This window comes from Gopherus flavomarginatus, chromosome 1, assembly GCF_025201925.1.
Source record: "Gopherus flavomarginatus isolate rGopFla2 chromosome 1, rGopFla2.mat.asm, whole genome shotgun sequence".
NCBI classification, from domain to species: Eukaryota; Metazoa; Chordata; order Testudines; family Testudinidae; genus Gopherus; species Gopherus flavomarginatus.
Window position 1 is genome coordinate 12019145 of NC_066617.1, and position 26780 is coordinate 12045924.

Consider the following 26780-nt stretch of genomic DNA (forward strand, 5'->3'; position numbering starts at 1 on the left):
AAGGTGCCACAGGACTCTTTGCTGCTATCCCAGGATAGTTACCAGTGAATGCTCACTATTTTTCATATAACTCTCCTCATTGGCCTGGAAGTAGCTCTCTTTGGAGTGTGATATGGGCCATTCAGCTTTGGGCATCTTTTGCATAATAATCTCAATACACACTGACGTTATCTGGCATGCACGCTAAGTCCAGAGACATTGTAATGACAAATATGTAAAGTCCCTCTCTGAGTCAGTAAGATTTTGCATATTATCATCAGTTTTCTCTGACAGATCCAGTCTGTTCCTGTGCAGTCTATAGGCTGCACTTATTGTGCCACATCATGGAGCAGTGAATCTGGTTTCCTCTCCAGACTTCAGACCATGAAACATGGATGTGATATAGGCTTTCCACTTAAGCTTCCTTGGGAATAAGAATAGGAGTCATGTCCTTTGGGAGTCAGCATTCTCAAAAATAAATCACTGTTAATCTTTATTTCTGTACAGTGGATATTAATAGGAGAGATTTTACTGAAGATGGACCCAAACTGCCAAATTCAGGTTCAGGTTCTTCCAAAGGTCTGGAGCTTTTAGCTCTGGGGCTTTGGGTTGACCCATCAGAGACACAAGGCCCGGCAGCTGCTATGTTCAGAGACTGACTCGTGCGTCCAGAAGGCTTGGGGCACACGTACATGTGGAGTTTGGTGTCAGACGCTCATGTTTCTAACAGCAGAGAAACAAAAAAGAATTAAACACACAGGCCAAGACTTTGAAATCACAAGCCCCAGTTTTTAAAGGAGCCCAGGGGACTGAAATTCAGTGGGAGTTTGGCACCTAAATCAAAGCCATCTAAGAGCATATTTAGGCACCTAAATAAGTGGCTTGATTATCAAAAGTGCTGAGCAGTCAAGTAGCTCTTCCTGATTTTGCTGAGATCTTCAAAATGGCCAAAAGGGCATTTGACATTCAGTTTCCGTTAATTTTAATGTGAATTGTTGTCCAGAGCTGCCATAGGGATTGAAAAAATCTCAAGCACAGAACATTTTACTGTATGTTATTTAAGGACAATAAATAAAAATAGAAAATAGATAAATAAAAAGAGAAAGAAGGAGAGAGATTATTACTGAGGAGATCAGAACTAAAAGGTTACTGGCCCAGAGCTATTTAAAGGCATTTTCAATTCCCTCTCTCTCCAACGGGGCTAGAAGCCCTGGTTTATCCAGGGTCTAATTCTGCCATGCTTAACTGTGCCAATTTCATTGGGGCTATTGGAAGGAGATGGTATTACTCAATGTGAGTTATGTTGGTAGAATCTGATAGTAACTAAAAAGCATCTGAAATCCACCAAAATATCATGCACAGAATTCCCCCTCTTAAGTGAAAATGGACCAAAATGACTCCCTCCTCCCCCCCACAAAAAATAACACGGGAAGTTCTCCCATGTAGACTTTGCAGCCAAAAAGCCAATTTCAAATGCTGACTTCTAAATTCCTGAAGCCAGCAAAGGGAGGTGTATAATGGAAATAGTAGTGTACTGTATTTCCAGGTCCTGCTGTCTGTAGTTGACAAAAGGTCCTTGTTTTTCTCTCAAATTCTACACATTTTCTTCCTTTTGAGTCTTGCCTTGTTTAGGCTACTTTTTAAATGCAAATGTGCTTGTTTAATTTTAAAAGGAGGTACATTTGGGTCTCCTGATAGCAAGCAAGGAACTAGCATACATTAGACTAGAGTGAGCCGTGCTATGTGCAGATGCTATGCAAGTATCCCATCTACTCCCCAAACTCTGCCAAGGCACATATAGCTTCACCTGCAACACCCCCTGCTACTCCAATTTCGGACCCTGCACAGCTCTGCCCACGTACCTCTAGTCCTGATCTTGGAAGCACTCAGTGCTTTCATGATGAAGGCTGTACACACCCCTGGATGGGATTTCCAAGGTACAGGGCCTTAGCTGCTGCAGTACAGAAGGGGCTGTAGTGTTGTATGTGAACTGAAGAAGGATAAGAACCCTGTGCAGGGTAACTTTATTTTTGCAGCAGCAGCATGGCAAATCCTAAAGGGACGAAGCCTCCTTGCAGATAAAGTGCCACCTAGATCAATCTCTATCTAGGTCCTTTAGTAGCACCATGTTTTAAATGGTGGGATTTGGCTGACCAATGGACAGGAAGCCTTTTGGGTCCAAATCACAGGATTCTCTCTTTCCTGAATATCCCATAATGACTTTTGTTGTTTGTATTCCTCCCTCTGCATCTTTCTTTACAGCCAGAGCCTGTCCATTCCCTCTGGCTCTGTGGTCCACAGAGAACTGGCTTTTTTCCTTTTTGTTTGATGGAGGCGTCCCTCACCTTGGGTGACATGCAGGGAACGCTGTGTGATGGGCCGCCTGACACGTAGTCCTGAGTAATACACAGATGGCCACTGCTAAGTGACTTCCAGTCTCGCGCCCTCATAAAAGGGAATTAACTAAACAACTCATGGCCCCGGAATTGGGGAAGCAGCATGTGAAGTTTACTTACAAGTGTGATAAGCAAGTTGGTGTATGAGAAGCCGTGCTTTTTACCACTGCACTTTAGACAGAAGCTGTTTTACAGCTTAGATAACCCCACCACTGTAGCATCTGAGTGCTGCACGAACTCCAATGAACATAGCCTCAATTTGACTCAGCGGGTGTAACTGGGTGCTCACACCTTTGAAAATCAAGTCACTTACGTGCCTAAGGATTAACCTAACTTTAGGCTCCTGTTTTGGGGAATCTTGGCCAATAATTATTATGTAGCCTAATTGAAAGGGGTTCTGATTTTAATTCAGTCAGGTTTCACTTCCTTGGTACTTGTGATGTCACTACCCTACCAGTTCTCCAGTCATCCACAAGTCTTCCAGGATATACAAGTGTTACAGTATCAGAGGGGTAGCCATGTTAGTCTGGATCTGCAAAAAAGCAACAAAGAGTCCTGTGGCACATTAAAGACTAACAGATGTATTGGAGCATAAGCTTTCATGTGTGAATACTCACTTCGTCAGACACATGTAATGGAAATGTCCGGTGTCACAGTATTCTCTGCTCACCACTGGGGTGCCTGCTTGTGGCTGTATCTGGGAAAGAGCTTTGCCTGATCTGAGACCCCTTTTCCATCTCTCGTGGGCTGCGGCCCTGTTCATGCGCCAGGAGTTGTGATACTTCCTCTGTGGGACTCGGCCCTCCAGCCGAGTCACTATATGGTTTCTCCCTTCCAAAGTCTCTCAGGACTGGCTGACTGGGCATCATTCCCAGCAGTCCTCCAGTTCAAGCTTATGCCACTTCCCCAGTGGTGAGCACCCACTATTCCAGGTTTCTGCCTAGGGACCCTACAATCAGCAGCCAAGGTCAGCTCCATCCCAAAATCCTGCTGTTGTTTTCCTGGACTGCTTCCTATTCCATCTCTGTCAGACTTCCTCCTCTATCATCCCTCTGGGTGGGCCCTTCCCCCAGGGCCAGGAGTCCAGGACTTCTACTCCCTCCCTGAGTTTCCTCCTTTTCCTACTCTAAGCCCAGAGACTGATTGCAGGCTTCCACATTGCAACCTCCTTCTGCTCTCTCTTCTGACCTTATACCAGTCCTGCCTTCTCCTGCCCAGCTGGACTCCATCTTCAGGAGGTGCTTGCCTATCAAGCTTAACTATCGTTTAGCTGTGGATAGTCAGGTTACTTAACACCTCCCTCTCTCCAGCACCCACCTGAATCCTTTTCTGGGGTAGTGTGGCATTGCAAGATCTTAATTTTTCGTGCAAAGAAACAAGCAGGAGGAAAAAGTTTACACATCATCCGATAAGGACATGAAAACGTTTTCCTGCCTTCTCAGGTCACCTTTAAATCAGGAGTGAAATTACAGACTTTAGTGGACCTGGTGCTGCTGTATGTTAGCAGCAGCATCTCAGCCCATTGCAATTCAGACACAACTAAACTCTTCCTTGAAACTCATTGTGACTCCTTGGAGAAAGTTGACCTGAGAAATTCTTTCACTGATGGAATGGAGAAAACTGAATGCCTTTGCCTCTGTGGATACAGCCAAATCAGAGGCTGTACAGCTGTACTGTACCTTGAAAGGGGGTAGACTGACCTGTGCGGTCCCTTCTAAACCTATGATTCTATAATTCTGCCTGTCTGCTGTGGCTATAGCAAGGATGATTGGTACTTGTATATTGTAGTGTCTAACTGTTTGATCTACAGGGTCCCCCACTTCTTGATTTTGTAACAACTCTCTCTGCTCTTGACATACAGTTTTGTTTTTTTTTTTACCAGCCAAGCCCTTTTGGATTTTTTCCCCAACTTCCTTATTAGATTCCCTCCCCCCTACCCCGGAGTGTTTTTTGGGACCTTGCATTTTAATCTCCTCAATCAAGGCTACCTTTACATGGGTGATTGTATATTTATTGCAAAGTAAAATTGTGGCCAATTATATGTTCTCGCTATATGTTTGTAACAAAAATATACAGATTTACTTCCAGAAATCAAGGGTACAATATATAGTGTTAAAAACTAGTTAACACTCTAAATGTTGTTGTGCCAATTTGTTGGAATGGCTTCGTTTTCAAGCATGATAGGTATGTTAAAAATGATTAAAGCAGACTCATGACTCCCAGTATTGCATAAGGGCCTACAGCATCTAACACTTGTGGTGTGATTGTCTGTTGGTGTTTACATTGTGCTCAGCACCAGTCTTGAGTTCCTCACCGCTTCTAAACTTTCTACATAAATGAAGTAACTGCGTGGGGGCAGACCCTCACCTGGTGTAAGTTGTCATAGCTCCATTGCAATTAATGGAGTTATGACACTTTACTCCAACCAAGGATCTGCCTCATCATATCTAAATGAAGCAGCTTTGGGAATGCTGGGGGCATGCCCCATACAAGCTTGGGGTATATTTTTCTGGCTCTTCCATAATTTTATCTTTACATCTTTATTTGCTATGCTCATTTATTTCCGCCACCCTGGGATTGATTTCATTAAGGCAGTGCCGCTGGCCTGGAAGCAGTGTTTTAAACTGGAAAGGTAGCTGGCCATCAGATAAAAATCTGTCAATTTAAAAATTAAACCTTAAGCAGTCTGGTGCATTGCCTTCCCTGTGAAATAATGACCTGGCAGCACCAAGCTAATGGGCCCAATAGGTCATTCCCTGGAATCTAAGCATGATCAGTCATTAATCCTGCAGGGAATTAACTTTGCCAAGGACAATATTAAGCGTTTATCCTTCCCCTCCCCCGTCAGCCTCATGATTTATTCTTGTGCACAAGAGCTCTCTCTTGCCTTTGTCATTCTGGGCCTGATCCAAAGTCCATAGAAGGATCCCCTTCCATGGGTTTTGGGGTAAGCCTCTATGTCCATTTGGAGAGAGAGGAGACCCCAAATTTCTGCTGATTTTAGTGAGTATGAAGGGTGCTGAGCCCTTCACAGGGCATAGGTCCTGGGTCCCCGCAGGTTCTGTGTCCTTAATACCTGGATATTAGAGACTAGTGACTTCCCCCATTAATCTTACTATTGTAGTGTGTAAATGACTATGCTTGTTAATAAAAGCATCAGGTCAGTAGGTTGAGCGCGAATGTTGCCGCGCTGTAAAGTGTGAGTGTAGCCATGGCCTAATAATCAAGCTAAATGAAATCTTGGGTGCTGGAGTTTCCCAGCCGCCTGGCAGTCAGCAAGCCCCTCTCTGAAGAACTGCAGGAGAAGGTAACGATCAGCCCCCGCTGGAGGCTGCATCTCCCTGCCGCAGCAAGTGCATCCAGCTGCGATGAAAGGAGCGTCTGTAGCCAGGGCTGAGGCTTCCCTGCAGAGTCATGCGGAACGTGAGGGACGTGCCTGCACCCGGCAGCCCACACCCCTGTCTGCGTTTTGCCTTTTGTGTCGCTTGTGTGTGTGTGTGTGTGTGTAAAAATCAGTTCGCGCGCTGAAATACAGCCTAGCTTTCAATGAGGACGGGAAATGATCGATATTAAACCTAAAATATAATTGTACTATAAAAATAAGCTCCTGATCTCCGATCTGTTGCATAAAGGTTACAGGAGCCTGAATGGGGCAGGCAGAAATAGGATAGAGCCAGGGACTTTTCTTTGTTGGTTTTAATACAAAATGTTTGTATTTATATTTCACCTCTTAATGGAGCGGAGGTCATCCCCGTGCATTGTGTATACACAATATACAGGGAAATAATCCATTGATATTTGGTGTATATCTCAGGGAAATAATCCAGTTGGGATTTAGTGTATTCTCAATACAGTTCAGTGAAAATATTTGTCTATATTTTAGAGCTGCTATAAAGTACATAATTCCCCCTTTTCTTATGCATATGAGAACTATACCCTTATAGTTTCAAGATGTTTATATCTGTGCAATAAATGTGTCTATATATTATACACTTAGTGTATGTATAAAATATGCATGCACCGGTATTTACCAGTGGGTATTGCACCCAGACTAGTATATAATGCTAGACAGAGAATGTAAACATACAAATTGGAGCGACACGGTGCGCTCTTAACATTATTCTAGAGTCGCGTGGATTATCCGTGCCATGCATGGATTTTTTGCACGCTTGTCTCACCAACGTGAGTCCTTTGTCTAAGAAAAAGTTGATCGTAAATCCCCCCAGGGTGGCTGCAGCTCGCCTAGCCGCCACGCGACGGCAGCACGCGCTGGCGTCTCCAATGCCGGCTGCTCCCTGCAAAGACTCTCCCCCACCCTTGCCGGCTAGGGGCGGGCTGCGGGTGACGCAGGGTTTGCCGGCCGGTCTTTTGCTGTAGAAATAGCTGCGGCGAGGTGGGAGCCGGGGCATTCACACGAGAGAGGCAGGAGGTGGAGGCAGGCTCCGGGGAATCTGTCTCAGTGGCATTCCCCGAACGGCTCCTGCAGAGGGAAGCCCCCCGGGGAAATTCCACCCGCGGAGCAGCGTTGCAGGGGCGTGAGGCTGAGTGGTCGGCGAGAATCCAGCCCTCCTGTCCCGGGGAACACGTGCTCCTCGCCGCTGCTTTTGGCTCTGTCCCCTCAAGGCAGTGTCCCAGCCTTAACTTTGCAATCATTGCATGATCAGAAGCCTTAGGACTAGGGTGTAAAGACATCGGGTGCTGCAGCGTCCGGGCCCGCGTGTTTAAAAAGCAAACAAAAAAGGCCCTTTTTACTCTCTTTCCCGTGCATCCATCCACCAAGCCGGACACGGAGCGCAAACCGACCTTGGTTGTAAAAATGCCCATGGAGCTGACTCAAAGCCGGATCCAGAAAATTTGGCTCCCCAATGATAACCACCCTGCGCTGCCCCGCAGATGTGAGTATAGCACAGCGGGGGCGGGGGGCGGACAGATGTGTGGGAATAGGGCGGGGAGGGGATGGATGATAAGCCTGAGCGGTGCCCGCACCTACGCAGAGGCGCTAATGCACAGGCGGGGTGGGACACGGTCTGTTTCACTTGCGGTGTATTTCCGGGAGCTGCGGGTCCCCGCGCTGGGTGGGCGTGGGATGCCGCGAGTGGGGGGAGCTGCGTGTTCCACACACCTTCCCAAAAGATGTGAGTGGGATGCTGGGTGGGGGCTGCCCCTCCCTTTGTCCAAGGGGCCGCCCCTTCTGCCATTGATTTATCCCTTCGGTTGAGCATCGCCCTGTATTTTTAAAGGGATCATGGGCGCCGCTTGCAGCATAGCCTGGACACGTAGGAGGATTGCACCGGGGAGCGGTGGACATGTACCCCGGAGAGGAGAGTACCGGGCAGGCTCGGGAATGGTGTTTCCCTAGAAATCGAGCGTTGTCCGGTCTTGGTCATGGCTGGGGCTCCAGCCGCGTGGGTGGGAGGAACAGACTCCCACGTCTGCACTGACGGGTTTACCTTGAGCTGAGCAGGGAGGGGTGGGGGTTGCTGCACGCGGTGGGCCGATGCCCCTGGCGAGCTCTGCGCCCGAATGGGCGTCTAAGTGGCCTGTAGCTCCGCGTTTGCGTGTCCTTAATGCAGCCGGCATGGGCGGCGGGGGGTGACCTGAGATGCTCCCTAGCCCTGGTCTAGCCGCAGCGCGCCTCCTCCGGCCGCACGCATGGCTGGAGGCGGGGACTGCTGCGGGCGCGTGTGACTCCTCCGTGCGGGGTGGGGCACAAGCTGGAAATGGCGATGGGTTTGGCGCATCCGACAGCGCGCATCGCTCCTCGGCTGGGCGGGCAGGATCCAGACCCGCCGCCTTCCCATTCTTTGACCCTGGGGCTGCTGGAGGGAGGGGACCAGGGATCTGTCGTGCTGGGAGATGACCGATGTGGCTTCCCCACGTGTAGCGTTGCTGAATTGGGTGGGAGAGGGGAAGCATGGCTGCTGCATTTTTCCCGGCTACATTGTTCCCAGGGCCCCTTTTTTCCCCTGTACGGGAGATCGGAGCCCGGTGCAGTGCCACCTCCCTCCAAAAGAAATCCCTGCACCTAATTCTCCTCTTCGTTAAGGAGCTGCAGAGAATGCAGTGCCAAACTGCATCTGTGTAGCGTCTTGTACCCAGGGATCTCCACGTTCTTTATAAACATTAATTAAGTCTCATATATTATCCCCTGAAGAGGAGCTCTCTGGGTGCGTGCCAAAGTGTCTTTCTCACCTGCCGAAGTTGGTCCAATAAAAGATATTACCTCATCCACCTTGTCTCTAATATCCTGGGACCCACAGGGGTGCAACAGCACTGCATCCTACCATCCCCATCTTTCCCCATAAGAGCTGATTAAAGTGTTTCTCCCCTGGTGTAGTATATTGAAAAGTCCCATTGCCTTGAAAAAGAAGTAAAGTCTGTAGCATTCCCCCTCTTCTCCCCGCCCCCATCTTGTGATTCACTTTTAGCTCTGCCAGGATGAGACAAGTGGTGGTGGCTGGGTGCTGTCATAGTTGTGGGTCACCTGGTTATTTGCCTTCCCCTGGCTTTGGATAGGCTCCTCCGATACAGAGAAGTCTGGAGGGACAACCCACCCTATCAGGGGATGCTGATCTCTCTAACCCACTTTCAGAGCCATGGCCTGGCAAACCCGCCTAATTTTGTTAAGTTACATACATCACTCGTTATTTCGGCTGGGATTATCAAAAGCCTGATTCTGCTTGGAGTTTTACCATTGACTTCAATGGGAGCAGACTTAGGGTTGGAAAGTCTCTCACCTTTTGCTTCCATGTGCAAAATGAGCTGCGTGAGTGACTAGATTTTGCTTATGATCCCCTAGCAGGGAGGTGAAAGGGGTAAGGGAGTGAATAATAAAGCTGAAACATTAGCTTCATAATTTGTTGTGTTTTTTTTTAAACTGGCATGAACAGAAAGCCTCGTGGTCAAAAAAATGGAACCATTCAATTAAAACAAAAACGCAAATACCAGGATCATATAGGTGCTACTGCTGTACAAAGCATCAAAATACATTTTGCCCGTTCCGGAGTTGGTCAGTTTATATGTAAGCAAAGCTGTAAAGATGCAAGTCACATAACTTGGACCACTCCTAAATAAGCAGTCTAGAAACCTTTGCACAAATATTGCTGTTGTGAGGTGAGGATTATTTGTGCTCTGAAGGCAAGGAATATACAGAAGTAATTTGGGCAGTCAGCGATACTAATCTTGTCTTTTTAGCTAAGCGTTATATTTTAAAATAGCTTGTAGATATGTGCCCCTCCACCAGAAACATTGCCCTTTTAAACAGCTGGGACTAAAAACCAGCCACTGATTCTGCTGGCTCTCTTGCCTATGAAATATGTAAGAGAGAGTGTGTGTGTGTGTGTGTGTGTGTGTTGAATGCAAATACGATTTTACAACAAATAAGGAAAACAAATGTGGTCTCTGGTCCTATAGAGAAAACTATATACGCTATTTTCCTAATGGATTTGCCAGTCAAATTAAATGAGATTTTATTAGCTGGAGAAACTATACTAGTGTTGCCAAAGCGTAAGAAAAAGCCCGACCCCTGGGGTTTCTGTCAGAGATGGCACAGTCTGCCCAGAACAGGGCTACATGTGGGATTTGCTACCCCCTGCGTTCCTTTGTCGGTCAGCTGGGTAGAGTAAACTGAGTAGGAACTAGCTTTATGGAGAAGGCTGCAGATCTGTGTGGCAGCAGGACCTTGATTTCTACAGGATAACAGGTCTCCTGTCTGGGGAATTAGCCGGAGGGTTGAAACAATCTGGATGGAGGGCGGTTCCTTTGGGGGTGGCACTGGACTTGGCAGCAGCTGTACTATCTGGGTGCTGGGGGTAGAGGGCTGCCCACCAGGTGCCCCCCACCCCCGCACCACACCACTGCCAGAGCCCACATTCTCCAGCACTTCTCGGCTCTCTAAGCTAAGAGGTGAAAACATTATCTAATAGCAGATGGGACTTTTCCAGGGTACTCCGCTTAGGTGTTTGGCTTCTTAAAGAAATCCTTATAAAACAGATATGGCCCTATACTCGGTACTCCACAGTCATCAACGTAAAACGCTGAGGGAGAGAGAGCTTGTGATGTATTTTGGTTTATCAAGACTTCTGTGGCAGTGCTAGTTGATGTGATAATGGAGCTTTTATTACTCTCCCTTAACATGGAATGGGTCCCCTCGGGGGTGATTCCTACTCTACTTCCTTAATGTTATTCATTTGGGCATCAAGGACCGACCCCCTCGCCCCTGCCCGCAGCTGCTCCATGCAAATAAAAGAAGGAGCACAAACATCACTCCGGACTGCAGAGCTAATACTGAGCTACAATCGAGATTGGTATCTAATGCAAATAGCCTGAAATCCCAGGGAAAGCAGGGAGCGATAGCGTCTCTTTTAAGCATCATCGAAATTCCCGGGCCAACAGCTTGAATTTTTCTGCGTGTGTGTATGTGAAATCATTAGTCGGATTGGCTGACTTCTTGTTAGGGGAGATTGAATGGATGTGAAATGATGCCTCCCTCCCGCCTTTGGATGGTGATCCATTAAATTTCTGTCAAGTTGCACGTCTCTCACGTAGTCTGTGAAGCCAAGTTATTGCAGGCGGCTAATGGGCAGAGCCACTCGCTTTACAAGAGGGAGGGGTGTGTGTGCATGGAATATTTGAGGATGCAGGGCTGGTACTTTTCTCTTCCTTCATCCTTGCTCAACTTGCATGTGTACCTGTGTGTGTGTATTATTATACAATTATATACCTAATATATATGTATCCTGTGTGCGCTGTGTACAGGCAAGCAATTCTGTGGAGTCAGCTACCAGAGTGTGCGCGCGCGCGCACACACACAGACACACACACACACTATAGAAATGCTTTATGTACTAATTTACCAAAGTGTTTTTATATAAATGTGAATGTGCACATGTGCATGTATATTTTTATAAAGTGTATGCATTGTAGAAAAGTCTAGACAGGTATATTACACACATCTGTTTTGCAGCCCCTGCTAACCCAGGGTCATTCTGTTGTTTGTCCTGATCTTGCGGCTTCGTATTCTTGCTGTCTGTTAGTCTATGCCAAACAGATTTTATTTAGATAGTAAAAATAAACATTGATTGGGGGGATTTTCTATTTTAAGCTCAGGTTGGTAGCAGCAGGAAATCCCCCTCACAGGCGCTTTGATGACTATCATGGCCCATTGGGAATTGTTTGCACTGATTTTTGTGCTTCTGAAGATCCTAGCTGAATCCTCTTTTACAGTTGGAACTTGTTTTGGTTACACTGAAATCTGTATTATTTTTAGTGGAGGCCAGAAAGGATTAACCGAATCTTTGGTTCATTTTATGTGCTCCAAGCTCTGCACCTTTCCAGGTTTTTCATTTAGTTCTTGTAAATGTCATTGAAAGACTCCCACTGACTTTGGTGGGCTTTAGATCCGGTTCTTAACAAGGTAGTGCACATGCAATTCTCACCTGCCTCTTCTCTTTAGGAGGTACCTTTATTCCAATGACTCTCCTCAACCCTGAGTTTATGAACCTTCCTTAAAATGCATCTGCTGAAAAATTTCCAAATGAAGATGCTCAACTCCTGCAACTCCCGTTAAAGTCAGTGGGAGCAGTGTGTGTGCCCAGCACCTCTGAGGATCAGACCCTAAGATCTGCAGATTTGCCTGGGTGTATGTGCATGCTCATCTTTGCAGGGTCAGATTTAATTGACTGGAGCATAAGAATAACGAAATATTCAGTGGAGCGAACCGTCCGATTCCCTTCTCTGTTCAAGTATCTATTTATTTTTAATGTCGAGCACACTTGGCAAAATTCCTCTTGGCTCAATGTTGTGGATCTTTTTTCTGCTGTGGGGAAAGGGAGCAAATTCAATTTCTTTCACTTCTCACCCTCCCTGGCCAATGGTGAGACTTCAGCAGTGCTGGTGTGAGTGTAGAGATGGGGAAACACCTGCAGTGCTGCCCTGAGGTCTGGGATTGGGGATCTCTTGTAATAGCTGCAGCCCAGCTCTGATTTGGTGGGCTCAAGTGGAAAGTTGGGGGAACGCTCCTTTAATCTCGCCCCACAGGGCCCGGAGGCGAGATGGTAACTCAGGAGAGCAAGGCTGAACAGACCCAACCATGACTTTTACTGGAGTGTTTCAAGACTGGCTTCCTTTTTTTTCATTAGTGCCACAAAAACTTGTGTGCATTTTTTTTTAACTTAACCATTCTATCATTCTTTGATTTTTCAGTGTTGACCCCCCGTTGGCTAAGATCCAGTCCTCTGTTAGTCAGCTATATCAGGCACTGGCAAGAGAAATTACTCGAGGATCTAATTGGTCCTTTTCACTGTTGCTATAATTTTGTACCAGGCTGTCCTTTTTCCAGTAGCTTTAGGATTTTTTTTTTTTTTTGGAGGCAAGGTGGTAGAAATCTGTCCTGATCTCGATGCACAGGAATTTCCATAGACATTGAAAGGAATCTACACCCCTTACATTGACTGTGACTCCCAAATCTAGTTTGAGAAAAGTCCTATCCCCTTTCCCTTTCAGCAATCTGTCTCTTGCTTGCACCATCCAAAAATATTGGCGGAGCTCAGCAAATCACATGATCCAGATTGATCTGATGCAGCCGAATGAGAGTCCTGTTTATTGCGTGCCCAAAGCTCAGCTTCATTCTATGCGGTTATGACGTTTATTTTTCTTGCTGTAATAACAAAAGACATTCACTCCTTGCATGCCATTGTGATGAGGCTGACAAACCATACAGAACTATCAGTGTGTAAGGAATGGAGGGAAAATGTCCTTGAAAGGCTTGTGAATAAAATGAGATCTGGCGATAACTTCACTCTGAGTTGTCCATAGGTGACTCTTATTTAAGGCTCTTTTTATGCTTAGCAGTAGGTTTTGCATATGGGATGCCAAGTAACATTAAGGAACTCAACTATAATCCAGATTCTGCTGTGCCATCAATGACAGCTGTCATCCTTTCTTGCATTTTTCTGTACTTGGTGGAAGTGCCAGTCCTTTCCTTGAGGATCAAGAGCATGTCATATGGCTTTCTCTTCCCTAGTGGAGCAGTGGGACTCTTCCTTGTTGGGGGTGGAGATGTTTAAGTACGAGAGAAATTTGGCTCAGAAATCTTGCTATTTTTTGGTCATGTAATTAGGTTAAACGAGGAGGGAATCTTTATTTTAACAGCTAACCTGTCGCCATGTCAAATAGTGCTTTTCTGCTATCATCTCGGAACTGAATTTCAATCCATTGACACAGATTGGGCTTTAAATTTTAAGAAGTACCTGCTTCAAAATAGCGTTAGATACATGTGCTAAGCGGCAGAAGCTGTAATGGACTGTTTCATTCTTAAACGTCACTTTCTGAATGACCACAGCTCTGCTGCTAATGTGCATCTTTCTATTTCTGTCCTTTTTCAAGCACAAGAGGGTGGTCAGTTGCATGTTTGTGTTCACTTTAAAAACTGTTACTCATTCTAAGAAAGCTGGTTGGAAGGGACTGTCCAGTGGATTTATAGCCTTCTCTTTCAGGGCTTTAGAGACCTGCAGTCATGTCTGCAAGTTTTTGAATGCAGCAGTCGCATCACAGTCTTTCATGGATTTTTTTTTTTCTGCATCATAAATCCAGTAGCTCATTTGGATCTCTTCCTGAGCACAGACAGGACTAGAATGGGCAGGGCCGTTCTGCAGGACCCAGTGGAGGTGTATTTGCTGAGTGGGGAAAGAAGTCTGAACAAGGCCTGCCCTATGCCTAGGTCTGGCTAGCGTTGCCGTGGCTTACATTTGTGTTGCACTCTGTTACAGGAGCCAAGTAACTAAAGGCCGTTTCAGTGAGAAGTCACTTGCAGTGAAGCACGGTTACACTTCCCATGTCCCTGGGATGTTCAGGACACCGTGCTCCCAAGCACGTTGTTGTGAATGGACTTCAAGAACACTTGAGTCCTCTGGGAATGGTGTACAAAGCAAAGTCACAAAGTGGGGACTGGGCATGATTTAACTTGACTCCATCTGCCTGCAACTCCAGAATGCCATCTCGGCAGTGGCAACTGCAGAGAGCATTAGCCAGGAGCCAGTTCTGCTCGGGCATGTGTGATCCGTAAATGCCTTGCTGCTAAGTTGGACCAGCTTCAGTCAGTGCCTTTTGAATCCCAATGAACTACTCACTTGTATAGAAGAAGGTCTAGGTTGCTGGAAAGTCATATGCAGGAGGCGACCCGTTAGAGTTCCAAAGAGCTTGGATACTGAGTAACTCTTCTGGGAACCAGGTTCTGAGGAGAAGTATCTTGTGTTTCAAACCAAACATAATGAATCATGCCATTGTCGCCTGCATTCCACTAGCTTTTTATTGAAGTAGTCCCCCCTTGTCCCTGTGAGGTGGGGGAGGTCCCCCCTTGTCCCTGTGAGGTGGGGGATGTATTATTGTCCTCATTTTATAAATGGGGAAACCAAGGCACAGAGGGATGACGTGACTTGCCCAAGGTCATGCAGGAAGTCTGTGGTAGAGCTGGATGTAGAACCATGTCTCCTAATCCTGAGCTTCAGCTGTAAGACTGTCTGCCTTCCCTTCCAGTACATCAGTGCTTATGAGAAGAGGTATTGCTTGGTTTCGTCAGGCTATTGCATCAGGCTTCGTTACCCGGCAACCCCAGAGCTGTCTGCTACCCATCTTTGCTCAGTCTGACACGTGTTCATTCAGCAGATCCTGTTGCAAAAATGAGTCAGCAAATTTGCAGACTCAAGGCTGCAGTGCCTGACGCCAGTTGTTCGGAGAGGGAAGACTAAAGAGGGAGATATTAGATTTCCTCCAGCTGTGGATGCACTGCGGGGATGTTGGAGCAGTAGTAAGCACCCTGATGCCTGCTTTGTCAAACCTTGCAGGGATGATGCTGAGAGATTATAATGGCTTCTTGTGTGTTTTCTCTCTTCATTCTAGCCTGTGGGCCGCAGCTTACCAATTCCCCCACTGTGATCGTTATGGTTGGCCTTCCAGCTCGGGGGAAGACCTACATCTCCAAGAAGCTGACTCGCTACCTCAACTGGATTGGTGTCCCAACAAAAGGTGAGGCCCCAACCAGCCGTTCCTGCTAGAAGAGATGTGCCCTGGTCCACTGGGAAGGTGCCTGTGCAGTTAAACACTCCAATGGATTGAGCCTGGCAAGATCTCCCTCTTCCGCATCCATTGGGGAGAGAGATCCTTGAGAGAGGTTCCTGACTACTTGGTGGCTTCTGCCTTCCCCCAGACCCTTCCACTGATGACTGACTACAGAGATGTTCCTTTTTCGCCAAGGGGGCCAAGCCCATTTGGTTTGTTTATCAAAAAGGTTTCTTGCAGCAGAGTTCAGTGTGTGAGGGATTTCCCAAAACCATTTGCTCTACCTCCTCCCAGGGCGAATCTGGCTCTCAGATCTGTCTGGAGAGTGTGGGCACTTGCCAGAAGCACCTTGCGGTGGAGCAGTGGACTGCTGAGCCCAGCCATGTTTGACACCCTGGCGGCTGGGATCCCTGGAGAATATCTGCAGGAGATGCTAGTTTCGTAGTGGGGGTGTTGCGAGGGAGAGGGTTAAGCCTTTTCCTGCCAATCCCTGGATGGGTCTCTGTACATCCTGTCATGCTCCTAGAGCCTACTGTGCTGTGTATGGGACATACTAGCTGGCCCCTTTCCAATGCTGTTCTCACTACCCGCCTTCACCTTGCAGTTTTCAACGTGGGAGAGTATCGCCGGGAGGCGGTGAAGCATTACAGCTCCTACGACTTCTTCCGCCCTGACAACGAGGAGGGCATGAATGTCCGGAAGTAAGTTCGCTGTCGCCTTATTTTGTTAACCCGCCTGCTCTCTTTGAGCCAAAATCTGCTGTAAATTGGAGGTAACCCTTCCTCCTGATTTCAAGGGAATTACTCTGGAGCTAGAACAGTGTAACTGGAAACATGCTCTGACCCAGTCTCTTAAGATTTCCCCTGCTGCCTCACCCCCACCCAGCTTCTGTTGTTTGGTTTCCCAGTCAGAGCTTAGGCCCAGACCCTGAAAGGGATTTAGGCACCAATTCCCTTTGAGGATCTAAGCCTTAGATTTTTCAGAAGTGCTGAGCACCTGCAGCTCCCACTGATGTTAGCTGAACTTTTGAGGGTGCTTAGCATTTCTGAAAAGCGAGCCCTGAGAGTATTGTCCTTGGAGCCCAGGGACTCCCGAGTTCCGGGCCAGGCTATTGACATTCCTGGTTTGGGGTTCTGTGGTGAGAAAGTGGAGTGCAGCTCCCTTTTAGCTTATCAGAGCCACCAGAAGGTGCAAGGCTGCCTGCTGTCCACTGAGGTGTTGAATAACCTGCAGAGTGGCTTCATGTTCACAGAACGCTATAGCTGTTATCTAATCAGTCACTCACAGGCGGTCAGGATTGGGATTCCCATCTGCAAAGTGAGTAAACCTCATGGATGTGAAGCCGGTGGCCTCACGGTAAATGCTCGAATGGGGGCTTTTGGTCACACAGCTCCGGACCGTCGATCAGGGGATGTCAGTCCTTGCATGTACCAGGAATCGTGGGTTGTGGGACGGTTAGGAGGACTTGGAAGCATTTCTAGTTACTTAAGAAACATCTCTTTGTTCCTCTGCTGCAGACAATGTGCCTTAGCCGCCTTGAGAGACGTCAAATTGTACCTGTCGGAGGAAGGTGGCCAGATTGCGGTAAGTTCAGATAGAGGGCTGCTAGTTGAAACAAGAGGCCTCTTTCCATCCTCAAAATACTCCCTTGTCAGTGCTGAGACAGTCCCCCAGTGAAACTGCATCCTGCGGTCTGTGTTCTACACACTGGAACAGCGCCTTGGGGAAGAGGCCGTTCCCGTCATTACAGGACTCCAGATTGGTCCCATCTCCACAGTATCGGGAACCTCACAAACATGAACGCAGTCTTCCTCACAGCCTCCCTAGGAGTATTCTACCTGCGCTTGCAGGGCTGAAAAGAGGCTGAGGAATTAAGTGACTTGCCCAAGGCTACAAAGGAAGCTTGTGGTGGGAGAGCCAGGAACTGAACCCACAACTTCAGTGCCTTAAAACCATCCTTCCTTGCACAGGCCATTAAATCCACAGGATCCCTTTTGCTCCCTTACTTGCCTTCTGGAGGTTTTTACTGCCATGTATTTGTTGTAAGATGCAAAGGCTCATAACTGAAAACTGCTTTAAGTGATCAATTTATTACTTTCTTTTTCTGATTCTGAACCCCAGCAAATATATTGTCAAACAATACTCCCTGTCCCCCTCCCCCAAGAGCTATTTAAATGTCCCCTGAAGGTGACTGCCCTGACATTTTTATTGTATAGGTTTTTGATGCTACCAATACAACAAGGGAGAGAAGAGGAATGGTCTTAAACTTTGCCAAAGAAAATGGGTTCAAGGTCAGTATACACCAGAATTTTTATGGGTGAGAGGAATAGCTCAGTGGTTTGAGCATTGGCCTGCTGAACCCAGGGTTGTGAGTTCAATCCTTGAGGGGGCCACTTAAGGATCTGGGGCAAAAATTGGTCCTGCTAGCAAAGGCAGGGGGCTGGACTCCATGACCTTTCAAGGTCTCTTCCAGTCCTAGGAGGTTGGTACATCTCCACATACACACAAAAAAAATCTATCTAAGGTACTTATATGGCCTGCATTACCATAGTATCTGACAGGTTTCAGAGTAGCAGCCACGTTAGTATGTATTCACAAAAAGAACAGGAGTCCTTGTGGCACCTTAGAGACTAACAAATTTATTTGAGCATAAGCTTTCATGGGCTACAGCCCACTTCTTCAGATGCATAGAATGGAACATATATTGAGGATATATATATATATATATACACACACACAGAGAGCATGAAAAGGTGGGAGTTGTCATAGTATCTGAGTATCTCTCAGGCCACACAACACCCCTTTGAGGTGGGGAAGTGCTGTTTTACAGATGGGAAAACAGAGGCACAGAGAGACTTAGGTCCAGGTCCTAAAAGGTAATTAGTTGCCTAACTTGGGAGTGAGGAGTCTAAATACCTTTGAGGATCTGGGCCTATGTGACATGCCCAAGGTCTGTGGTGAAGCAGGGAATTGACCTGGGTTTCCAGAGCCCAGGTTAGTGGGAACCAAACACACAGAACATTTCCACCCTCCTACCCCCTAAGATCTCCAAGCCAAGGAGAATGAAGTAGATGAGCTGGTGAGAGAGGAAACTTTCTGCCATATGGTGGATTAGGAAATAGCTTTGAAACATTCTACTCAGAATGGCATGGAGTGGTTAGAGCAGACATCAGGCTGGATATAATAAACTCTCTGTTTCACTGCCAATCTTCAACCGGCATTTGCTTTGCCTTCCAGGTGTTCTTCATCGAATCTGTTTGCAATGACCCATCCGTGGTTGCCACCAATGTTATGGTGAGAATGGAAAGCTGTTATCTATTTCTAAATCCTGTATTTTGCACAGATTGTATCTGACCGTAGCTGGTGATTAGCTTATTGTACTTCAGCGGCACTGGGATAATTTACACCAGCTGAGGATATTTAATTTTGACCTGTCTCAGGGCAGAAAGTGTGTAAAGACTGTCTGGCACCAGCCCCTTCAGGATTAGGCAAATGCATTTGAATACAGCCATCACTTGCAATCTTTTCTGAGCTCCCCAGTCCCCATTCTTTTAATATGTAACTGCCAGGGATCCACAGGATCTGTGCTACACCCCAGCTTTTGAACAGTCTCTTGGAGGAAGCCCTGCAGTGTGCCAGGACAGCCCCCTCCCCACCACGGGGATTTCACTCTTCTTTCAGGGTAGGCCATGCTGCTTCACGGCCTCCTAGACTGAGCTACTGGGCTCCAGCCTGCTCTGCTCAGCAAGTCCAACTGAGGGAGACTCCTGGTAGAAATGTGTATTCTCTTCAAGGACTAACGCGCCCCAACCGGTATTTGCACTGTCACCCCCAAACAGCATTTTCAAAACAGAGTAGAGTTTATTGGTCAAGTGAGAAGTTCTTAGGTTAGCACAGAGAAATGAAGGTTATAGCGTAGTCCTTTCTGGTCAGGACACAGTTCATCAGCCAAGCTGTGTTGGACTCCATTTGCAAGCGCTCTCTCTCTCCCTGACTTCCTTCCTTAGTCTATTCCAAGGTAAGAGAGCCCCGAGCTTCTTCCAGAAGCCATCTCTTATCCCCTGTTGGTCATGTCTGTCCTTTGTTCTCAAGGCAGGACCATGCTGAGTTCACAGACCCCGTGGCCAGAGCTTCCTGCTGGTGAGACTCAAGTTATGGGTCACTGGGGCTTGCATTGTGTCTCTGGACCCCTTGTTGATCTGGGCTAGTTTCAGCCAGTTTCTTAATGACTCTAATTGTTTCACTCAGACAGAGGTGACACACATCTATATTTTGTAGTCTGTCCTGAAAGCAAACGTAATCCTTTTCCCGCCACTTGGTAGCAATCCAAAGTATGGGGGAAGCTGAGGCACGCATATGACTCATAAAAATATTACAAAATATTCCCCCTCTGTCACAATATAACTTCATAACAAGGGGCAATTTTTTCAAAAGTTCTTAAGTGGCTGGAGTATAAATCCCGTTTTCAAAAATGACCTTGAAGCCTAAATCTCAGTACAGGGCCGGCTCTAGCCATTTCGCCGCCCCAAGCACGGCGGCACGCCGTGGGGGGTGCTCTGCCGCTCGCCAGTCCCGCGGCTCCGGTGGACATCCTGCAGATGTGCCTGCGGAGGGTCCGCTGGTCCCGCGGCTCCGGTGGACCTCCCGCAAGCATGCCTGCGGATGCTCCACCGGAGCCGTGGGACCAGCGTACCCTCCACAGGCACACCTGCGGGAGGTCTACCAGAGCCGCCTGCCGCCCTCCCGGCAACCAGGAGAGCGCCCCCCATGGCATGCCCGTGCTTGGCGCGCTGGGGCCTGGAGCCAGCCCTGTCTTAGTGCAAGTCAATAGGACTTAGGCTCCTAAGTCATTTCTGTGCTTTTTGAAAACTTGACTCAAGGTCTGTGTAGACAAGTGCTTCATTGCTAGCGGTACAAATTTGCTGGAGACCACTCTTTCACACACCAGTGCGCTTTTATTTCCCAGTATTTTCCCACCACCAGGTATATACAACTATATACAATTCAGTACCCGTCAGGTAGGCCCTTAGGGAACAGCTTGCTCTTACAGCAGCTGGGAGCAACAGACTCACCTCACTTTCCTCTTCCCCTCCTCCTACTTCCTTCCTGTTAGCTTTATAGGCCTTCCTCTCAGCAAGCTCACAGATGATTGCTCGAAAGGCTCCTTTAATGAGCTACACCCTGCCAGCTCCAGCTAGTTTCCCTTGATGGGAGCTGTGCTAGCAGGTTCTGAGCTAACGGGCTGGTTCAGTGCCTCTTAAGCCAGCACCCTGTTACTGTCTGCTATTAAACAGATGCACAAGAAAAGACAGTAACCGGACCTCACTACACGCTTTTTCCCTTGGTAGATGAAGTCTTAGCTAGGGAAGAAACATTAATGGGGCATGCAACTTCCTTCTTGAGAAGCTGTCTTTTTGGTGGCCTGCCCTGCCTGTGCATGTGTCAGAAGAGGTGACCCCCTGCCTTAGGGTTGGCCAGAGAGGAGAGGGGCTTTTTTTTATTTCTTTAGTGAAAATTCACTTTCCTCGCTAACCTGTTACCAGGCACTGTTCCAACTGACAATCTTATCTCCAGTTCTGCATCACAACTTTCCAAGTCATTTTACAGCACCTCAAACTCCATTGGCTTGATGCCCAGAGTTCAAATGGTGTTTGTCCTTAGGTGACAAGGTTTTATGGCATGGGTTTGTCTTGTATTGCTGTCTGGTGTCACCACATATGAAGCTGACTCATTGCTCCCCTTTCCATAGAATTCCCTTAATGGTACTATTAACCTACATAGCTTTGAGTTACATTCAGACAGATAAGGGTGCACCTGGGAACATCCTACACTTGAATGGGGTCCATCTTGTCACCCTCATACAAGCACAGTTCCTGTGAAGTTCAATGGGAGTTTGGCTTCCATGGGCAGGCCCCCAAAAGAACTGAAAGCAAAACCTTGGAGCTGACCAGATTTCTGTCTATCCTGGATTTGATTATTTCCCTTCTGATTTCTGTGGATAGCTTACGCCTTATTTTACACAAATCAATAACTTCCCTTCAAGTTAGTTAATGCGAAAATATGTGATTGGAGATAAAATTGTGTATAAGGTTCTGCTTTGCCGGACGTTACCGAGTAACAGTGTGTTAGTGCTCAGATGCAATATAAGAAAATAAATTATAAAAATGACAGCAACGACACAAGGCCCTGATCCTGCAAACAGTTCTGCACACACTTAGGTAGCTTCCCTCGCACGAGTTGTTGCATTGGCTTCCATATTACTGACAGGGGTAATCCATTGTAAGGTCAGCGTGTTTGATGTAATTGCAACACCAACATCGTTAGCTGCAATGCCAAAGCTTGGGGCTGCAGCATCAGAAACTTAGAGTAAATGTTGGATGATAACGTTGTACCTTTACAGCATATGTCATTCAGGGATCTAAAGCAATTCACAAATGCTAATAAATGAGGCCAGTGGGAGGAAGTAAAGTACTATTACCTCCATTACACAGATGGGGAAACTGAGGCACAGAACATTTAAATTATTTATAATGCAGTAGGTATTCATGGACAAGGACCCCATTCTGCTACGTCCTGTACGACTATCTTGCCTAAGGTCACGTGCTTCCCATGTTCCACTCTAACTGCGTAGACATCACTGGTTCTCTTTACAAGTAGTTGGATGGTGTATTTTTTTTCCCTTGGTGTGAGTGTTCTGAGCCGACTCGTTAGGGAGCTGAGACTGTTACCGGACTCACTTCTCTTTTCTTGGCAACAAAATGTTGAGGCTAAATCACTGAGAAACACTTGAGCTAGGTAACCTTTGATTCAGAGTGGAAATGGTAACCCAAGATACGTGCTGCAGCCATGTGTTTACCCATCTTACACTTACCATTCATTCTTACTTTACTTCTTTTATAATTCCAAAATTCCAGCTGTAAGTGGACTCTTTGTACGTGACTCTTGGAAGAGCTTTGACACCTGATATTAGACAAGCCTGATTGCTCCGAGACATCGTGTTTGCACTGTCATTGACTGAGGTGCTAGCTTTTGTCTGTACAGAAAGCTTTCTGATGACTCTTTGATTTGCTTTCTCTGTTGCTGCAGGAAGTTAAATTGTCCAGCCCGGATTATAGGGACTGCAACTCAACTGATGCCATGGAAGACTTTATGAAGAGAATCAATTGTTACCAGGCCAGCTACCAGCCGCTCGACCCAGATAACTATGACAGGTAAGGGGTTTTGCTTTGAAATAGCTTGGCTTCGAGGTGTTTTGTCTTCGAAGAAAAGGGTAATAAAATACAGATCTGTATTTCAGTTTCTGTTTGAAAAAGTGAATGTATTAGAATAAAATAAGGGCTGGTCTACACTGGGGGGGGAGGGGATCGATCTAAGATATGCAACTTCAGCTATGCTGAGGTTTCTTAGTTTGACTTACCTGGCCCTCATGGTGGCGAGTCAACTGCTGCAGCTCCCCTGTCGACGCTGCTTGCTCCTCCTATCGAGGTGGAGTACGGGCATCTATTCGCAGATCGATTTATCGCGTCTAGACAAGACATGATAAATTGATCCCCGAGAGATCGATTACTACCTGCCAATCCGGCGGGTAGTATAGACGTATCCTAAGAGCGAGCCCCAAGCTCTTGTTCTAAACTCAAGAACCAAAAGATCTGGCTTTTTCACTGTCCTTTATGCCTTGTGGCTCCAGCCTGGAGCCAGAGTACCAGAGCATCCTGCGGTAACTTTTACATGCAGACACCTAAGAGGCCCTGGCCACCCTAAGTGACTCTGGATGGAGTCAGTTTTAGTCTGCAGTGCTGCAATATTTCTCTCCTCTGCTTCTCCATTTGGGAACACTTTTTTACCATGAGTAACTCCTCCATCACTCTGTGACTTTCTGCACCTGGCATGGGTGTGGGGCAGCAGGTGGCTTTCAGGGTTTCAGTGTAGTCAGTCATTCAGTGTGTGGTGTCAATCCCAGCTGTCCCGAGGTGTGAAAGCCACATGCAGGATGCTGCCTTATCCCAGATATCTCGTACAATGGAGGCTTGTGCTAGATACTAGCAATGGGCCTGGAGTCAGAAGAATCTTATTTAATCTTTTTTTAATGGAACATGGAAAATGGAGATTATCTGGCCAGTCTCAATGTAGCAGTGATTTTAAAGGAAAGCCTTAAAGCTACCATGAAATACCCCTGCAGCAAATCCTTTTAACATGGGGATTATATCCCCTTGACATTTATTCTCGAGAGTTGACTTTGCTTCATGTTTCCACTGCTCCTTGCCATGGTTTCCACAGGGACGTGTCTCTGATCAAAGTGATCGATGTTGGCCGGAGGTTCCTGGTGAACAGGGTCCAGGATCACATCCAGAGCAGGATTGTCTATTACCTAATGAACATCCATGTCCAGCCGCGCACCATTTATCTGTGTCGACATGGTGAGAGTGAATTCAACCTCAAAGGGAAGATTGGAGGTGACTCTGGACTCTCCAATAGGGGCAAGAAGGTAGGGGAACAATATCCCTCTTGTATTTGGGCAGGGGGGAGCAAGTCCCTGGTTCTGTAATATGCCATGTATGAGAAAAGGTGGCAGATATATATACTTGGTGTTGGCCTGAATGTGTCTTCTGAATTGGCAACATTTCAGTGCACTACTGGCACCTAAATGAGCACCTCTGAAATCCAGGGTAAGCAGGACCACCTGGAAGCCCGGGGTAGTGTAGGTTCAGTAACCACACTCTTTGTTTTATATCCTTTAGTTTGCCAGTGCATTGAACAAATTTGTTGAGGAGCAGAACCTGAAGGACCTCAAAATCTGGACCAGCCAACTCAAGAGGACAATCCAAACAGCAGAAGCCCTCAAACTGCCCTATGAACAGTGGAAGGCGCTCAATGAAATCGATGCCGTAAGCATCTTAACTGGATTACTAATTACCGACTCTCACTGTCTGGGTGAGCGGAGCGGTGAGGGCACTGGCCTTCCACCTCTGCCCAGATGTCACAGTGGAAGCAAGGCTTGACCACTCCAACACATTGTGACCTGGTCAGCACGGCCGGTTTTGTCCAAGAGAGGCCTGGCGCTGTAATAACGAGCATGGGAAGGGGAGGGCCAGGACTGAGGTGCTGTGGAAGTGCTGAGTAGGGGGAAGCTGACTCAGTGCCTTGCTCTGACTGCCAGTGCTGACGTTTCCTCAGCAGTGACGTTGAACCTCTCCAGAGATGTAAAGAGGCAATAGTGTTTCCCGGCCTGTTTTTGGTAGCGCATGCGGTGCTGCCAAAGAGCTTGTTAGCTTTTGTCTCTAACCTGCTGGTTTATAATTGCTGCCGCCCAGGGCCACTGCACAGGTAAATTCTTAGGGGCTCAAATGCAGGTTATTCTCTATGTGCAGGAGAAGGGTTTGCCATAAGGCAGCCTGGTACCTGCATTGGTTGGCATCTGCAGCTCTCTTGTCTGGAGCCCAGTAAATAACCTCAGGGGATGTCTGTTCTCGCAGGGTGTATGCGAAGAGATGACTTACGAAGAGATCAAGGAGAAGCACCCAGAGGAATTTGCTTTACGCGATCAGGACAAATACTATTACCGCTACCCTTCTGGAGAGGTATGTCTGCAGAGAAACCCTCTGGGAAGTGACTGGTCTAAAACGCCACATACTTTCCTGTCATCCCCATATACCCTTCTGCTCTGTATCCAGCCAAGAGGGCAGAAAATAAATGGGTCAGTATAGGATCTCTGAGTACTTTTGAGTCAAGGTGATAACTAGATGTGAGTGCTGATCTCTTTGGGCGCTTGTCAAATTATTACGGGCTGGTTCTGATACCTTAGTCAAGTTGATGGATCCCGTCGATTTCATGAAGACCACTCGAGGCATAAGGTGCTGCTTAACCCAAGTAAAGGTATCTGAATCTGGCCCTATATTTAATGTAAAATAGCATCTTTCATCCCAAAGGAGTTCTCTTTACTCCCCTGCCCTAAGGCACCCTCCTGAGGCTGATGGTAACATCTCTCCAGTGCTCTCTGCTGGCTAGGGGAGTGAGCTGATGGTACATTTTTAGGGGGTGATGAAGTGGTATGTGTCCATTAACATGGGAGTTTAGTTCAGTGCTATGGAATAAAGACAAAGATGTATGAGGAATATCCACCAGCTCCTGGAAAAATACAGGCTTGTGGATTTCAAAGTTATGGAATATTGATAAGCGTAATATTGACCGTAGGGGCTAAAATTCCCACCAGCTACCGCTCTTGTTTCTGTATGCCAGTCCTCCAGAGTTTATGGCTCTCGTAGAAAAACGAGCTTCTGAACCAGATATTATTATCCTCAAAAACTCCGTGTAGCTTAATAAACCCTTCTGGTTTCCAGTACAGATATGAAAGCAGAATTGTCTGTTGCTGAGGTTTTCTCCTCCCAGTACCAGAGCAGAGAAGTGACTTTGTGTTTAGTGTTCTGTCATGAGATGTGGTGTGTTCATTTTAGACAATTGCTGAAATTACTTGGAAGGGTTGGCTAATGGACCATAGAGCCTTTTGCCACAAGTTCATCAGTTCAAATCCATGTTACTTGTGACTTAAAGTCAATTCCTAGGGGGTAGATGGCCACCATGCTTGGCATCCTTGCTGAAAGTCTCTGCAGAGAAGCTAAGGGCCAGATGTTCCACTGAGCCAAAACTACCTCCTGATTTGTAGAGGGTGGTCTCCATTATTCAGAGTTAAAACAGGTTGGTGGTGTGGGAGATCTCGCACCGCCTCTGCCTCCTGTACTCTGACTAGATGGAAGACCTCAGTCTGTAAGGCTGATTGATTTAGAACCTTTCACCAACGCTAAATTCATTTTTGAGCTGAGAGATGTTCGTGGTTCAGAACAGATCTGCTTAAGCAGAAGGGCATCAGTTCCAGGCAAACTCTTGCTGGCATTGTGGAAAGGTTGGGTGGATCTCAAATGGTGGCGGTGATTCTTCTATGTAGTAGGAGAGGGAGGTTGTGAATATATGTCCAGTTTAAAAGAATTCAGTAGGAGAAGGAAACATCTCCTGTTACCAACCCCACGTAAAGCATCATTTCAACAGTGTTCCAGTTGCTTTTGTCCTGTAAGTCATGGATACAACTCCAAACTCCAGGAATGTTGTGGGTTTCACTTGGTTTAAAGATGGACCAAAACGGTGGCTTTGATTTTGACTCCTTGTAACTCCTGACTGTGCTCTGTGAATTTATCTCTAGCTCTGTTTATTTTGCAGTCATACCAAGATCTGGTGCAGCGCCTGGAGCCAGTCATCATGGAGCTGGAGAGGCAGGAGAACGTCCTTGTGATCTGTCACCAGGCTGTGATGCGGTGCCTTCTGGCTTATTTCCTAGACAAGAGTGCAGGTATGTGATCC

The 26780-nt window shown here is 47.0% G+C and overlaps 1 protein-coding gene and 1 long non-coding RNA gene across 7 annotated transcripts in view; one reads left to right on the top strand and one right to left on the bottom strand.

The window, feature by feature from the left end:
- Positions 1–26780, top strand: part of PFKFB3 (6-phosphofructo-2-kinase/fructose-2,6-biphosphatase 3) — a 76046-nt gene that overhangs the window by 37561 nt on the left and 11705 nt on the right. For 3 of the 6 annotated variants that reach the window (XM_050936903.1, XM_050936901.1, XM_050936900.1), the window contains exons 1-11: positions 6805–7270; positions 15273–15398; positions 16036–16132; positions 16949–17015; positions 17648–17722; positions 18669–18725; positions 22518–22642; positions 23709–23916; positions 24170–24316; positions 24905–25009; positions 26640–26769. In XM_050936903.1, coding sequence (XP_050792860.1) covers positions 7192–7270; positions 15273–15398; positions 16036–16132; positions 16949–17015; positions 17648–17722; positions 18669–18725; positions 22518–22642; positions 23709–23916; positions 24170–24316; positions 24905–25009; positions 26640–26769 — 1216 coding nt within the window. In that variant the 5' untranslated portion in view covers positions 6805–7191. Of the gene's footprint in view, positions 1–6804; positions 7271–15272; positions 15399–16035; positions 16133–16948; positions 17016–17647; positions 17723–18668; positions 18726–22517; positions 22643–23708; positions 23917–24169; positions 24317–24904; positions 25010–26639; positions 26770–26780 lie in introns of those variants that run through there. The other 3 variants (XM_050936899.1, XM_050936898.1, XM_050936904.1) reach the window with 1 other exon arrangement.
- Positions 446–8215, bottom strand: LOC127043210 (uncharacterized). The gene is made up of 3 exons (XR_007772175.1): positions 7826–8215; positions 2830–2907; positions 446–702 (listed from the first exon to the last, which is right to left on the bottom strand). It is a non-coding gene; the product is annotated as an uncharacterized LOC127043210 (long non-coding RNA).